A 14,945-nucleotide genomic window follows, 5' to 3' on the forward strand; every position below is an offset into this window, starting at 1 on the left:
CTACGAGTCTTCTATCTCAATTCCAACTTCCTGTCTTCTTCGTCTGCTCCTCAGCAGATATAATCTTCGGCGTATAATTTCTTATGCCTGCCTTCTTTGGAGCTATCTGCTCCAACTTCAACTTTTCAGTATCGCTCAGATAACTCCGTATTCTTGTACTTTTTATGTCGTCGCTTTCGTCATAAAACGTCAGCTTATTCCGTTTCTCTTTTATCTTGACTGGTTTGTACAGTTCTTTATTCAGGTCTTTGTAATGACTGTTTTTGTAAAGGGATGTGTAGTTGTAGTCTGTTTTGCACGAGACGTCCGACCGTTGTTCGTAAGCGCTTGAACCGCTTCTGTATCCGCTGCTCTCAGTTGATATATCGCTCTTTAAACTCTCAACACTCTTTCTAGGTCCTTTGTGTCTGTAGTTTCGTTCGTAGTCTGTTATTCTCAAGTCGAGTGACGATTTCGTGTCGTATTTGTGCTGGTAGTGTTTTATTGGTGCGACGCTGGTGTGGGCTCCGAGGGATTGTTCTTGACCCATTCTGCAGACGGCGTAAGCGCCAACCCAAAGATGAGGTTTCTGAAAATTTAAGTTTATTATTAGATTCTTCTCATTACACGCAATGTCACAACATCTGATCATATTTTCATTAGTACGGTTTTATAGTAAGGTTTTAACACCTTACTATAATGTGTGTGTGTGTGTTACTTTAGTTAGTGTTCAGATTATTTTAGCGTTATCACTGATGTACTCTAAACTGAAACTGAACTGAACATAATTTTTTACTTTGTGTTATTAGTTATGTGTAGTTTTGGTGTTATTGTTAACTATTTAATATATGATTTATTTTTGAGTATTAAAAACAGCTTAACGCTTACTAGCCTTTTTATATTAGACATCAGTATGGTTATCATAAAACGCAGTGAATGTTTCAAATTAGCAAACGACTATTCTATAGTAGGATTAAGATTTAAGAGATTCAATAGGCGATTGATGCCACACTGTAGATCAACACTTCATCATAAGTATTTATTAATTAAAAATTTGAATAATATTGTACGTTCAATAATGCAAAAAATATAATTTTCACAAACTTGTCTTTAATATTAAGAATTAAATATTTGCATGCCAATTTATTGGCGAAATGTGCTGTGCAGTATTAATAATAAAAAAACTAGATTTTGTCTTATATTGTGTGTCTACATTTTTCAATAATACAAGTACAAAATGATAAAAATATATTGTATCGTCATGGGTCTTACGTGTGCATGTTTTCAAGTAAATTAGACTTCTTGAAATCGGTGAGTCATATTAAAAGTTCTGTTACTTATACAAATTCAAGTTAAACATCAAATAGGATGTGATATCGCTTATTGAAAGTCAAAAACTACCACCCATTCCAAAAAGTATGTATCAGTTCTGAGAAGAACGGGCGCAACAAACTCAGCGGACTTCATTTTTTCCATAATAAGTATGGTTGCAAAGTAATATCGCACAATTAAACTTATTATTCATTAAGAAAGTCATGTTATACTATAACCTTTACCACACAAACGTTTAGTTAACAATTCTTTTGACACAGATCTGTACATAAAACTAACAATATTTAAGAAACTTTTTCACGTTAAATCAAACTTTGGAACGAAAGTCCTTTTGCGGTGTTTCCAGGACGATACGACATCCTCATCGATTACCCTCTGACTTTACAAGAGTGTATGGGCGGTAATTGCTTACCATCAGTTATCCCCCTATTCCATAAAAAGTAAAACATATAAATTATCGAACATAAATTATTTAAATAACACTGTTGTGTTAACTATATAAGTATCGCATAACGTTTATTGTTTCTTATTGTCCACGAGGGACATAATTGTGATATTATTAATACTTTCCTTTTAATTAATAAATACATAAATGCGTATTTTAGTACTGATTGCTTTTTTATTGCCAGGCTTGAGGTTTTAAAATTAGAGTATTCACATGTGGAATAAAGACCGTCTTAGGCTTCTCAATGTTTTCGATAGGTGTCGCTACTCAGACATTAAGCACAGAGCTCAAATTTTACTGTGGAAATTACATTGGTGCGCTTTCGTATTAATTTCAGCCCACCATTCTTTAATTTGAATCAATGTTAAGGCGGTATTTCAATAAATGTAAATTAATAAAAAAAAAATTCAATGTGCTGTGTACTGTCACCACTAACGAGTACACCAATTCTGACAGAAAATGACGGTGTTATTGTAACGTTATTTTCCAGTTTATGAGGTTAGATATGTCTACCCAGTCCTTCACTATAACTACAAGTTTCCATAAACAATTGTATACTTTGTGAGATAAATTTTCATTTTCGGTTGTCGTGGTAGGTGCTCATTATGAAGCTGAAGTTTTTTTTTGGTTTCTCTCGAGAAGACTTTCGAGAGAAAGATATTTACTTTCATTCGTATTATTCATCTACCTAATAATTTTTTTATGACCAACAAAAAAAAAAGAGTTCTCGATAACATGATCTATTGGTCACCCCAAGCATGACGCTTTGCCCCGCGAACGCGCTTTGAAAGGATGATATATATCCCCTTATTCATAATGGTTCGCTAACTTTAAACAGCCGCTTAGGAGTGTTTTTTCTCATTCTGACTTAGGTCAATAGAAGAAGACAGAGTGAGAATTAACAATGCTTTAAGTTAGCAGACTATTATGAATAAGGGGGATAAACGTTACTCTGTGCGTTACGTAATCGGTGTTTTTTTATAATTATTAATATCTAGTATACCTGAGTTTAATCAGATTTAGCCGACTAAAAAGTAAAGTGGCCCGAGAAACTTAAACGGGTTTCATAAATGCGGCAGTTTGAACGTTTCTACAAACAAAGTACCCGCATTATTGAAACCAATATCATTCTGAGTAAGATTGTGAGCGAGTGAGAATGGGAAGGCCTCTGATCTTTGTTTCAATAATTTGACATTCACAAAAAGTTTTTAAGATTTTTCTGAGCTACAAAATTGAATAATTAGTCCAACTTGCTCAGCGGTCACTCGTATCTTTTCATGTCCACATCTTGGTGTTCTTGTGTTGATGTGTGGTAGTTATTAGAGTATTCAATTTCGACGGGGCAACAAACAAACACATATGTAAGGGCCGTGAAGTGAGGATTGCACGCTTTAGTCTTAAAGAATTAAAACCATTCGGAGACATTATTAATTTAAGCGGCTAAACCCGTTTTACATTCGGAAACTTCTTTAACTGTTTTTCTCATATATTATTACTCGATGTGTTACGATTATTTGTGTATGTTTAATATGCGGCAACATCCAGCGATATTTTTCGGTAAAAACTGCGTGTTTTCAAATTATTACTTTTAAAAGTGTTTACTCAAGTTATTCGCTCCAGCTCCTTGTATTTCTTAAGTTTTGTTTGTCGTTTAAATTTTAAATCTTGAAATGTTTACTCCATCAATAATGACGCAAGCCTTTATGTAAATGTTTGCTGGAATTATTTATGCATACGATAAAGGCTTATCTTACGCACAAGCTATTCTTGCATATATAGCCCCCCGCGCGTTGGAAAATGGATGGAACCTTGTTATATTAGTGCCTGCGTCAACGCGCGGGTCTTACTTTGTAGAATCGATTTTATTTAGTATTACAATAAATGTAAATTAATAAAAAAAAAATTTAATATGCTGTGTACTGTCACCACGAACGAGCACAACAATTCTGACAGAAAATAACGGTTGTAACGTTATTTTCCAGTTTATGAGGTTAGATATATCTACCCAGTCCTTCACTGTCACTACAAATTTCCATAAACAATTGTATACTTTGTGAGATAAATTTTCATTTTGGGTCGTTGTGGTAGGTGCTCATTACAAAGCTGAAGTTTTTTTTTGGTTTCTCTCGAGAAGACTTTCAAGAGAAAGATATTTACTTTCATTCGTATTATTCACTACTTTGTAGAATCGATTTTATTTAGTTCGGGTTTAATTAATATTATATAACCGTCTTAAAACATTTAGGAGTTACTTGCCTTTTTGCTATTAAACATCTTTTATTATATAAAGGAAAACACGAATACCATCGAAAAACGCGCTCGTGAAAAATATATCGTATTCTTATTTATAAGTAAAAAAGCAATTAGTGTTCATGTGAACACGTCTGTGAGTAGGTCAACAGATTCGGAATTACGACTACTAGTTAGACGGGTGGTGTTTGCACACCTACTGACCCCCGCTTACCAGTTCACCATTCTGCAATACACACATGTTGAAATTTCCGTGACGTCGTTTTCTTTCATAACGTTCATTTTATCTTAACGAATCTCACTCTAATTGGCTGTTTATAAAAACTAGAGGTCGCCCAGAGCACAGTATTACTTATACTTGTACATGAGTCTACTCCTACTGTGCCCAGAGGTCGACATTCGACCATAATATTTCATGTTTTAATTTTTACGTTTGAACTGAATTAGGGTTTATTTGTCAAAAACACCTTTATAGTTTATGTGTGTGCATGTTCAAACAGTAGTATATGTAACATTTATTTAAATTAATTCAATTTATTTTTAAGGCTTTTTATGTAAGAAAAATAGCTTTTTGCACTTCTTCTTTATATAAACTTTAACTGTGTTAAATTTCACGATCCTCCGTTATTTTTTTTAAAAAAGTTATCGCTTCACATATAACATACCTAATATAGATACTTATAAATTACTTGAGAGTTTCAGTTTCATAATAGTACTGTAAAATTGAGTGTGTAGGAAATAATTGGGAAAATAGTAGCTTGTTATGTAAAGAATGACGTTTGGAAAGAAAACGAACTATTTATTGAGTTGACTTGATTTATTATATAATATTATTTATCAAATACTAGCTGACCCGACAGACGTTGTTCTGTATATAATAAATAAAATAATGTTTTTATATGATTTTGTCAATAATATATCATAACATCAAAAATTACTTCGTAAAATATGCACCGTGCTGTCGTAATGAAATTGTTTCACAGCAGAACTGTCAAACCGTGCGTCAATAAATTCTGTCATAGAAATTATGTATGGACACATCAAAGGAAAAATGTTGTTTTTATTTAATTTAGAAGCATTTTCCTATTTATTCACCTTTTAAACCTTCTCTGGACTTCCACAAATAAATCAAAACCAAAATTAGCCAAATCGGTCCAGCCGTTCTCGAGTTTTAGCGAGACTAACGAACAGCAATTAATTTATATATATATATATATCATTAATTTCGATGGTTTCTTTGTTATTGCACTTAGGTACGACAGTGGAGCCCCATGTAAGGGCCAGTTTAAACTCGACGCGCTGTAATTCGTATACTGTTTATATAACACAGTATTTATTATCTATACATATATAATTTCTAGTTCCTAATGACTGAATGATTCATCAACATATAGATAGCCTAAACACCGCTGGGTCTACAAAGCCGAAATTTTTTACAAAATTTCCCAGAATGACGTTTTCGATCACTAGGATGAGATATGACTTCAATTTTATTTGTGTGTGTACAGGGCATTTGCGAATTTTCTAGAAACTGATAATCATTATGTTAACACAAGGAACGAAAATAAACTTGATATGCCTAAGATAAGTCGAGTTAGTAGGTCTTTTGTTTGACGATGTATTAATATGCTTTTACAATAATATGATTTTAGAAAAGACACAAAATATATGTGTTGATAATTGAATTTGTGTGGTAAATAAATCATGGTAACCATAACATAAAAGGCTTTCTAAGTGATTGACACCGTGGTAATGAAGCAACCGCCGGCCCCCAAGATATGAATGAAATGAATAAATTGTGTTAAAATGTCTTGCCGCGTTTCGTTCGCTCGTCCTGCTCAGGTTTGCAGGGGTATATTGTTTTGAATGCGAGGTTCATTTTCGCATTCAACAAGTGATTTTAAAATCCTACTCTTTATAAATGCCTTGTACAGATATTCTTAGTCTTCAAGCAATAAGTTCTGAGTAGAATACTAAATAAGATAGCGCTGGTACAGACAGTCGCCAGTACATTACTTATTCGTATTGATAATAAAAATTATAGCCTATTCATTGGCGTGTGGAGAAAAAACAAACTAATTATTGGTAATATATATATAGCTATGAGTGTAATTATTTTATTTAGCAATAAATCTATACATTAATATTGGAGTGTCTGTTCCTAATATTGAAATAACCGTTTTTTACTACATGCATATATATATAATACTAGCTGACCCGACAGACGATGTTCTGTAGATAATAAAAAAAAACTGTTTTATAGGAATTTGCCAATAATATTTCAAAACATCAAGAATTATTTCGAAAAAAATTGTCCCTGTTGTTATAATGAAATTGTTTCATAGCGGATCTGTCAAACCGTGCGTCACTAAATTCTCTCATAGGAAATATGTCCATACAAAACAAATATTGGAAATGAAATAATTATAGGTCTCAAATCGTAACAAAAACTACCCTATCTTTCAAGTTGGACCTAACAGCACTCGATGAAGTAGTCCCCATTAAAATCCGTTCATTAGTTTAGGAGTCCATCGCGCCCAAACAACGTGTCACGTAATTTATATATATATTAAGATAAGATATACACGGCAACATTTTTTTTAAATTTTTTGTCTGTCTGTCTGTTTGTTTGTTCCGGCTAATATCTGAAATGGCTTGACCGATTTTGACAGGACTTTTATTGGCAGGTAGCTGATGTAATAAGGAGTAAGTAAGGCATTGTTTATTTCAGAAAAAAAAATCTTTTATTTTAGATAAATAAAGTAATATTGCAATGTCCAAGAAACGGTCTAACTCTAAAAATAATTTATATGACGAACCAACGTTTTGCCGGATCAGCTAGTATTTAAATGTATTTAATCATTAAAGTTTTATTCTAAGAAGATATACTGAAGATAATGTAACAAGTGCAGATCATCAGAAGCTATTGAAGCGCCAACTTACTCTTGATGTGGCCCATGTATGTTACAAATACATCAAGATTCACTCAAATGAGGAACACGTAAACTGACGTGTCCCGCATTACCATATTATGTTTATGTTTTTCATTTTATTTCTACAACCTGTTTATTCAAATCTAGGCAACCCGATCAGCTTTACTGTATGGTAGCGGTGAACACAAACCCCCACACCTACAGATATGCCTATTCTAAGATGGACGCTATGAGATACGAAACGAACATTTTAATGTCGTATATTCATTATATATATCCTGTTTGTTATATTCCGTATATTATAATATAATAATATTGACACACTTTTTACACAAATTATCTTGCCCCAAGTTAAGCATATATAGCCTGTGTTATGGGTTACAAGACAATGATATATTTAATACAATATACTTACTTAAACATATATAAAGTCTTATAAACATACATAAATACATTTAAACATCCATGACTCGGAAACAAACATCCATATTCATCATATAAATGCTTGCACCTACCGGAATTCGAACCCGGAACTCTAGCTTAGTAAGTAGGATCGCTAACCACTCGGCTATACAGGTCGTATATTATAGTGTGTTTTGATACTACTCCGCTGTATTATACATATAGTATACATTGCCGGTTTCAGCTAAATCGTATAATAATATAATACTTATAATGTCCCAACTTTGGCCCAATTTCTGCCGGTTGTTTCGATTTTAAAAATGTGGTTGTCGGTGTAGTTACAGGCGCTTGCGGCATTTCATCTCAAGTCTTACAGCGATGAAATATGATGAATAGTGGAGCATAAGTGGGGAGTCGTAAGAAGCGATTAAGAGCTGTTTGACGTGGGAGAGTTACGGTGTACGTCTTAGGTATTTCCACGTACAAATAACGATGGCGAATGTAAATACTTCCTTCTCTTTCGCTCCCCACCCCACACATGCTCTTTCTCTTACGTTCCATAGCTTTTTCGCTGCCGTTTGTTATACGTAGACCTGGTTCTCTGCAGCGACAGCACGAGTGACTCGCCGGATTAATATAACACTCGCACGGAAATCTAATTTTAATCTATGAAGATATGAAATTATAAAATAACACGTCAAAATTACCAAACTGTCGTTTAAGTTACAACTCATGCTCGGCGGCGGCCATTGGGCGATGTAGTTGGCTTATAATAAGAGCAGGCAGTACGAGTTTATATGCGGGCGACGGCAAACCAAACAGTGTACGTGTCTCAGACCACGTCTTTCGAAGCTGTCATTAATTCCATACAAACGATGTCCAACTTAATTCGGAACGTCTGTACTCAGCATGTAGGTCGATGGTCTGATTTCGATGACGACGTGTCCGCTCTGATTAGCAATTTGCAGCTTACTTCTCAAGGTCGTAGGACACAGAATCGCAAGGGTTGTATATTCGCTGGCGCGAACGTGCGTTAATGTTAGAGAAAGCGCGAGATCATTCGTTTTATTGACTCTATACTCTGCTGTGTGAATATTGTGTAAGATAGCAAATTAGAAGACTTTCGATTTTTGTTTACATATTACATACGTTGCAAGATGTTCAGTAGTCTATAATAACTTATGTCTACATGACCACTTGTACACATCGATTGTATTGAAGACCGAAGGCGGTACGCTGTATTACTGTTTGCGTGTTAAAGTATACGGTAAATGAATACATGAATGGTAAACACGTTTAGATTATGCTCATTAAAAGGATTGACTTGTTGGTAACGCCTTCGATAATTCATTATGTTTATATACCTACGTATCACCACTTCTGTCTCTCAAACCGGTAGCCAGTTTCACGCACCTCCAGTCATCGCGGCTATGACTTTAGTAATATAAGAAGTATAGAAGTGACATTGCCCGTTGAACAGATGAGGTGATGGTGGTGGCTACAGTTCAGCGAGTAAGAAGTGATTTAGTATTATTGGAACGGCGGACGTTAAGCAACGCGTAAATATGATGTATTTCAGTATACTACGGAAACTGTTCCATAACTTAAAACTATACTAATCAAAATATTATTTATCATCGTAAGTCTTTCTTAAACGATTTTTATTATATAGAATGTGATTCTTAATTTATCCGGTTTACCGTTTTTGTTTACCATTTGCACATTGAACAAGTCCCTCAATATCCGGAGAGTTGCAAGCGTACATAGCAATGTAATTGTACTTATGGCCCTGTCATTCTTCTCTCCCTTAAAAGGGAGTGCAGGTTTTGCGAGGGGAAGAAGAGTTTTATTTTAATACAAGCTTTCTTACTCTTGTTTTTCCTGACCTTGCGTTCCTTCAGATCATTTTTTGATTGTAGAATATACGGCCCCGTCGGCCTTTCCCAGCACTTCAATGTTAGCTTTATTGCAGTAACTCTTTTACATTTTATGCTGTATGTTATGTTTTATTTAATTAATTGCTTTTTTACTAAACTTGACTATTTAAAATTCATAAAGTATACTAATGAAATAAATGAATATATCAGTAGTTTACAGTTACGCAAATATTTGCAATATACAAATTAATGGTTACATAATTCGATTCTTGCGCTGTGAGACTCCGCTTGTTTTCAATATTTATTCGTAATTGCTCATTGGGATGAAGGTTATTATTTAATAATGATTGTTTAAATTCCTATTAATAATATTACCTAAACAAACATTTGATGATGAAGTGCCATGTGTACAAAGAATAAAAGAGCATTATAAAATGGTTTGATTCTAACGGAAGAAGCCAGAGCTTGACAAATAGTCAGAAATGTGGACATCGTAGTGGCACCAACTAAGTGCCTTTCCAACACAGTTTTCTACACTTTCATTAATGTTTCAATTAAGAAATACTTATAAAAAAAATAGAAATATATAAAGACACATTTAAGCCTATACAATAAAAGTTTAACATTTCATACAATATATTATTTTATTGGCACATAGTTCGACGGACAGTTGCCGTTGATGGCTGTTGGGGCAGTAAAGTCCTCGAATGGTAACCACGTACCGGAAGACGCAGTATTGGTAGGCCCCACCACAAGATGGACCGACGATCTGGTCAAGATCGCCGGAATGTGTTGGATGAGGGCAGCGCAGGACCGATCAGGAAATCTTTGGGGGAGGGCTTTGTCAACCAGTGGACGTCTTCTGGCTGATGATGATTATTTTATGTAAGTTAATAGAGAGATCCAAATATTATGAGTTATCTTAAGTGTTAATACCTCTAAGAATTAACACTTAATTCATAACATTTCGATAATTATGTATTTCCACAAAATAAGCCTTAATCAATAAATTTTCTTAATAGAGATATTATATCTTCCAGAAACAAAGTTGCTTTTACCACGATAGTATTATTGAATACATTAGTTCTTAGAATAACAGTTTATAGTCAATGTTTAAAGGAACGTTAAATACAGTTTTGTGTAAATGATACATTACAGGAAATGGAATCATTATGATCTGTCCTTTTTATATTATACGTTACATGCCTTGTTAAAGTGAAATTTTTATTACATCGTTTCAAACTTTTTCGTCTGTGTGTTGCATGTCGCGTGACGGTCGGGCGGCGCCTACAGTTCGCAGCAGCTGACCGTGTAGACGTAGTGTATAGACTATTACTCATTTGTGCCAGTGCTCCACGCTATTTTGCTGGTTTTTGTCAGTGTTCAATATATCTATCATTCAAACAAATTTTTGTTAAATGTCTATAATGTGAAAAAATTTTTTCACTTTTACCGTGTTTTCTTAAAACCACACAATCATTTTTTAATTTAAATTGTATGATTACAGAAGTTATTTTGGCAAAAGATGGAACTGTCCGTTCATTTCAATAGTTATTAATAACCGCTATGCAATAATTAAATCCATTAAAATAGTAATAAATGTTAGTTAGTTGTTACTCACATGTGTACATGATGAAATTTAATAATTAGTGAGATCTCGACATGCAGCGAGTGGCAACCATTTCATCATTCAATATTTGCACATCACTAATTTGTTTTAATAGTATAATACAGAATTCGCTTCTTAATATTTAAAAATATATATGTTAATATATTCTACTTTCTCCTAAGAAATATTTCACTTATACTGCTTTCTTGTAACAATTAAAGATATTTAAAGTGTAAGAATATATTTTGATAGTACCATTTGTGGGTGATGTGATTAGCTGGGATATCTTCTGTGCAAAAATACAATAAACAACTGAGAGCTAATTATAGATTATTTACAGAAAATTATCACAAGTACAACAATAATATATTCTAATAATAAGCACACTCACGACCTTACAAATAAACTTGGTATAAAGTTATACCTGAGGATAAACCATTCTTTACAAATAGACATTTTGCGTATGATGGTTTTTAAAACGTATAACGTTTCCCGCGTTTATTTGCAAGGATGCTTGACATTCGGAAAACTTCAGAATTATGATTGTATTGACAGTGTTGTCAGAGATATACGCCGTTCCCAATATTCAGTCTATCTCTTACTTGAGATAAAAATCGTAACTATCGTTGACTTTTCTGTCCCAATAAACTTATCGACGGCAACTCAACTTATCCGTACAGGCTGTCTGTCAATGGGACGACGTATAGCTTACCAGCGATAGAAGTTTGAATGGAAATTGCAATTCACGCGTCCCAATATAAGGCGATAAGAATGACCTATCGGGTATATTGGGATAGCTTCAGATTATAGACAGCTGTGCTGACAGTGGAAGGTAGTAATTTATCTCTATCTGTAGATAGTATATTGGGAACAGCCGTAAGTCAACATTCTGCTTTTTATTCTTGGTTTATTATCAGGTATAACTTTATGCCAATTTTATTTGTAAGGCGGTTAGTTTATACAGCTTAGTCAACTGATTAGAAAAATGATTTCATAATAAATTATTTTGTTGTGCTAGCAAATGCATGAAAAATATCTAAATGAATGATTCCAGTGCATAGTTTATTATAGGTAGAGCTAGCCCGCAATATATATTGTAACTATTGCTTCAGTAGTTAGTAGATGGAGTGCAGTAGACGAATTCCTCAATGAAATTTTCGAGAGAAAATCTGGACAATGATCCTTATTTTCAAGAAGTGAGCAATGTTATACGTCGTTTATCAAGTGTACAAAACAGTGCTTCTTATAATGTTTCTCATAGAACTTTGAATTGTTTCTGTCATTAGTACGGTAGCATACAAAGCAAAAGAATATTTTCTGGATATTTTCCATTCGAGAAATATATGTAGCGTACAGGGGAATATGTTTTCATTGATCTCTTTGTGTAATTAATCCTAAAGAGAACCACTTAGATAAAAAGTTTAAACAAGAAAACCTATAGCTCCTTCAATTCGAAAAGCTGATGCAATAAGTAATATTTAACTGCAATTTAGAATACAAATGCATCTACTGTCGATGTATAAGTAGTAATTTTGTTTGGAATATACCCTATTCTATATGTAGAAGAAATGCTTAAATTAAAATTTTCCTAAAGAAAAAGGTTTATACAAACTACCAACAATATCTGTACAGTAAACATTTCTAGAGATTTTCTTTTAAATATTTTTATTTGCAGGTGACAAAATTCAGTTTTTTCTGTATTCAAATTCGGGAGATTCGTAAAACTGCCATCTAAGACACACCGAGCTTATAGCAACGGTATTCTTATGAAAGGAGGGGTAGAAAACAGAAGTTTAAATTTTAAACCGCTATGTTTATTTATTACGTGATGTTATATTCTCACTCGTAAGGAAATGTGGCGCGGAACAGTTGCTTTCTATCGACGTTCTGATCGGACGAGGTTAATGTACCCCCAAGCTATGATTCAATGGAGAAAAACATCAGCTCGTTCAACGTACGTTCGGCTTTTAAATGCTCGCACTAAGCATTCAACCTGTTACTTAACATTCCACTATGAAATAGATCTTACGGATTTATACGTGATTTGTGTCCTTTCTAACATAATCTCTAAGGAACTAATGGACTGTTCTTAAAAATTATTTCATCAACGCACCACTACGGTATCCCATAGTGACTCCTGCGTTTTTGGTAAATCCATGTGGATTGAACTTTGTATTACTTTGAGTTTGAATTTAATTCTAACTTATTTAATTAAATAAAATACTTATTAAAGGATTAAAACGCGAGTAATTGCAACTGTATTTTTTACATTGAGTTTTTGCGTAAAAGATACCAATTAGGTACTTATGTAACCCGACAATAACATCGGGTTTCGAAAAAGAGTATTTTATAGATTCTAATCAAGTCACTGTCCACTTTCAATATTCGATCCCTAGGGATATACTAGTATAAGATTATTTTAAATCAAGATTATATATATTGTCATCAGTCGATTCTGAATTTATATTGCAAAATATCAATCTTAATTTCCAAACCCATTATGTATAAGAAACGTATAATCATCATTGATTTATTGCAAGCCGCAAATATTAATACGTATTTTAACAGTAGGTTCAAGGTAGACCCGTTATTGAAATGCTAAAAACGAATTCATCCGAAATTTAAACTGTGTGTATAGTACTGTCTCACACTATTGAATTCACTAAGCTTTATAGAAGCCAATTTGGCCTTCTCTTTCACGTGATCACTAAAGTGAACGTTGCTCGGTATAATATCGACGCCGACACAGGCAGTGGCAGTTAGAGGAGTGATCTTGAATCAAGGGGATGCGCCAAGGGAGACTTTTAGCGGTAAACGGACAAACTTGTACCATCTTAGGGTTGAATCGGACTACATTCTTCCGACGCAATCTGAGACTGCAAATCATAGATCAACATCGATTTCAGACACAAGTTTTTTCCGGTTCCCATCGTCGCTATCCTGAGAGCACGGCACGGTTGATGTAAGAAATATGCATTAATAAGTCAAAAAGCTAGTGGCCTCACACAGCCTCTCGGGAAGCCCATAGGATGGCAGTTTTGCTATAAGCGCTTTATGCCACACCCGATCAAATTCTTCACAATATCCAGACTTATCGCCCACGCCTCTTCCCTCAACTCCACCGCTTACTATATTATTGGTGCTGTATGCAAGAAGATCACCAGCTGAGCGACCCTGACGGAAACCGTACTGGCAATAACTGGTCAGCTGGCTCCTCTAGGTATTCCAAGAGCTAGCAGTTGGTAATTGATTCTATAACTTTGTAGAAAATGTAGGTAATGGTAATGAGGCGGTAGTTGGAAGGATCCGAGCGTAGACCTTTTAAGGGATCGGGTGAACTCAAGCCGTCGAAATTTTCCTAGCGATTTATGAATACATCCTTACTGACGTAGTAACAGTCATTGAATTTCAACTATTTGCTCTTAGCTGTGATTTTTTGATATCTTGTTTGAGAGAAAACCATTAGGTCATCGTCTTAAGAGCTATTTAGTAATAGCCTCATTATTAATTGTTGTAATAAATAGTAGATATGTCCCGTATTATATAAGATAGCGTAGCGAATTATATGAGATGTATATATTTGGGTTAATGCAGTTACAACTTTCCATCGTAATTAATTCTGTGCAGTACTTGTGAACGCTTCATAGAATATATTATACTGTAACTGTTATTGTGCAATGGAGGACGGAACATCATAAATGGATACGCTTTGCTGGATTAAAAAACCTGAGCTAACTCTTATAATTATACTAGCATTTACCCGCGACTTCGTCCGCTTAAAATTTTATTATTTAGAATACTTTGCAAATAATACACATACAAACTGCTGCGGCTAACTATAAATTGCTTATTTTAATACATTTTTACTAACTACTTTGTTTTGTTTTTTCCATACTTTTAAGCGTTCTATTTTTTGACTTCCATCCCTTATTTAAACCCTACACAGGTCGAACTACAAATTCCAAGAACGCTAGAACAAATATTTATTTATTTCTTATCAAGTACCTAAAAACAAAGTTTCATGGTGGCCTCTTTGATAATGACGGATTTCTATATAAACTTCCACCCTCTATTTCAACAACTCCAAACCTCATATTCAAGATAAAAGGAAGCCTATG

General features: G+C 34.0%; 2 protein-coding genes across 3 annotated transcripts in view; one reads left to right on the plus strand and one right to left on the minus strand.

Moving 5' to 3' along the window:
* Positions 1 to 14,945, plus strand: part of LOC126974197 (flotillin-2) — a 340,191-nt gene that overhangs the window by 164,439 nt on the left and 160,807 nt on the right. The window lies entirely within an intron of this gene.
* LOC126974227 (uncharacterized) overlaps positions 17 to 14,945 on the minus strand; it is a 37,776-nt gene continuing 22,847 nt past the window's right edge. For both annotated transcript variants that reach the window (XM_050821690.1, XM_050821689.1), the window contains exon 2: positions 17 to 568. In XM_050821690.1, coding sequence (XP_050677647.1) covers positions 17 to 529 — 513 coding nt within the window. In that variant the 5' untranslated portion in view covers positions 530 to 568. The remainder of the gene's footprint in view (positions 569 to 14,945) is intronic.

The sequence above is a fragment of the Leptidea sinapis genome, chromosome 31 (genome assembly GCF_905404315.1).
Source record: "Leptidea sinapis chromosome 31, ilLepSina1.1, whole genome shotgun sequence".
NCBI lineage: Eukaryota > Metazoa > Arthropoda > Insecta > Lepidoptera > Pieridae > Leptidea > Leptidea sinapis.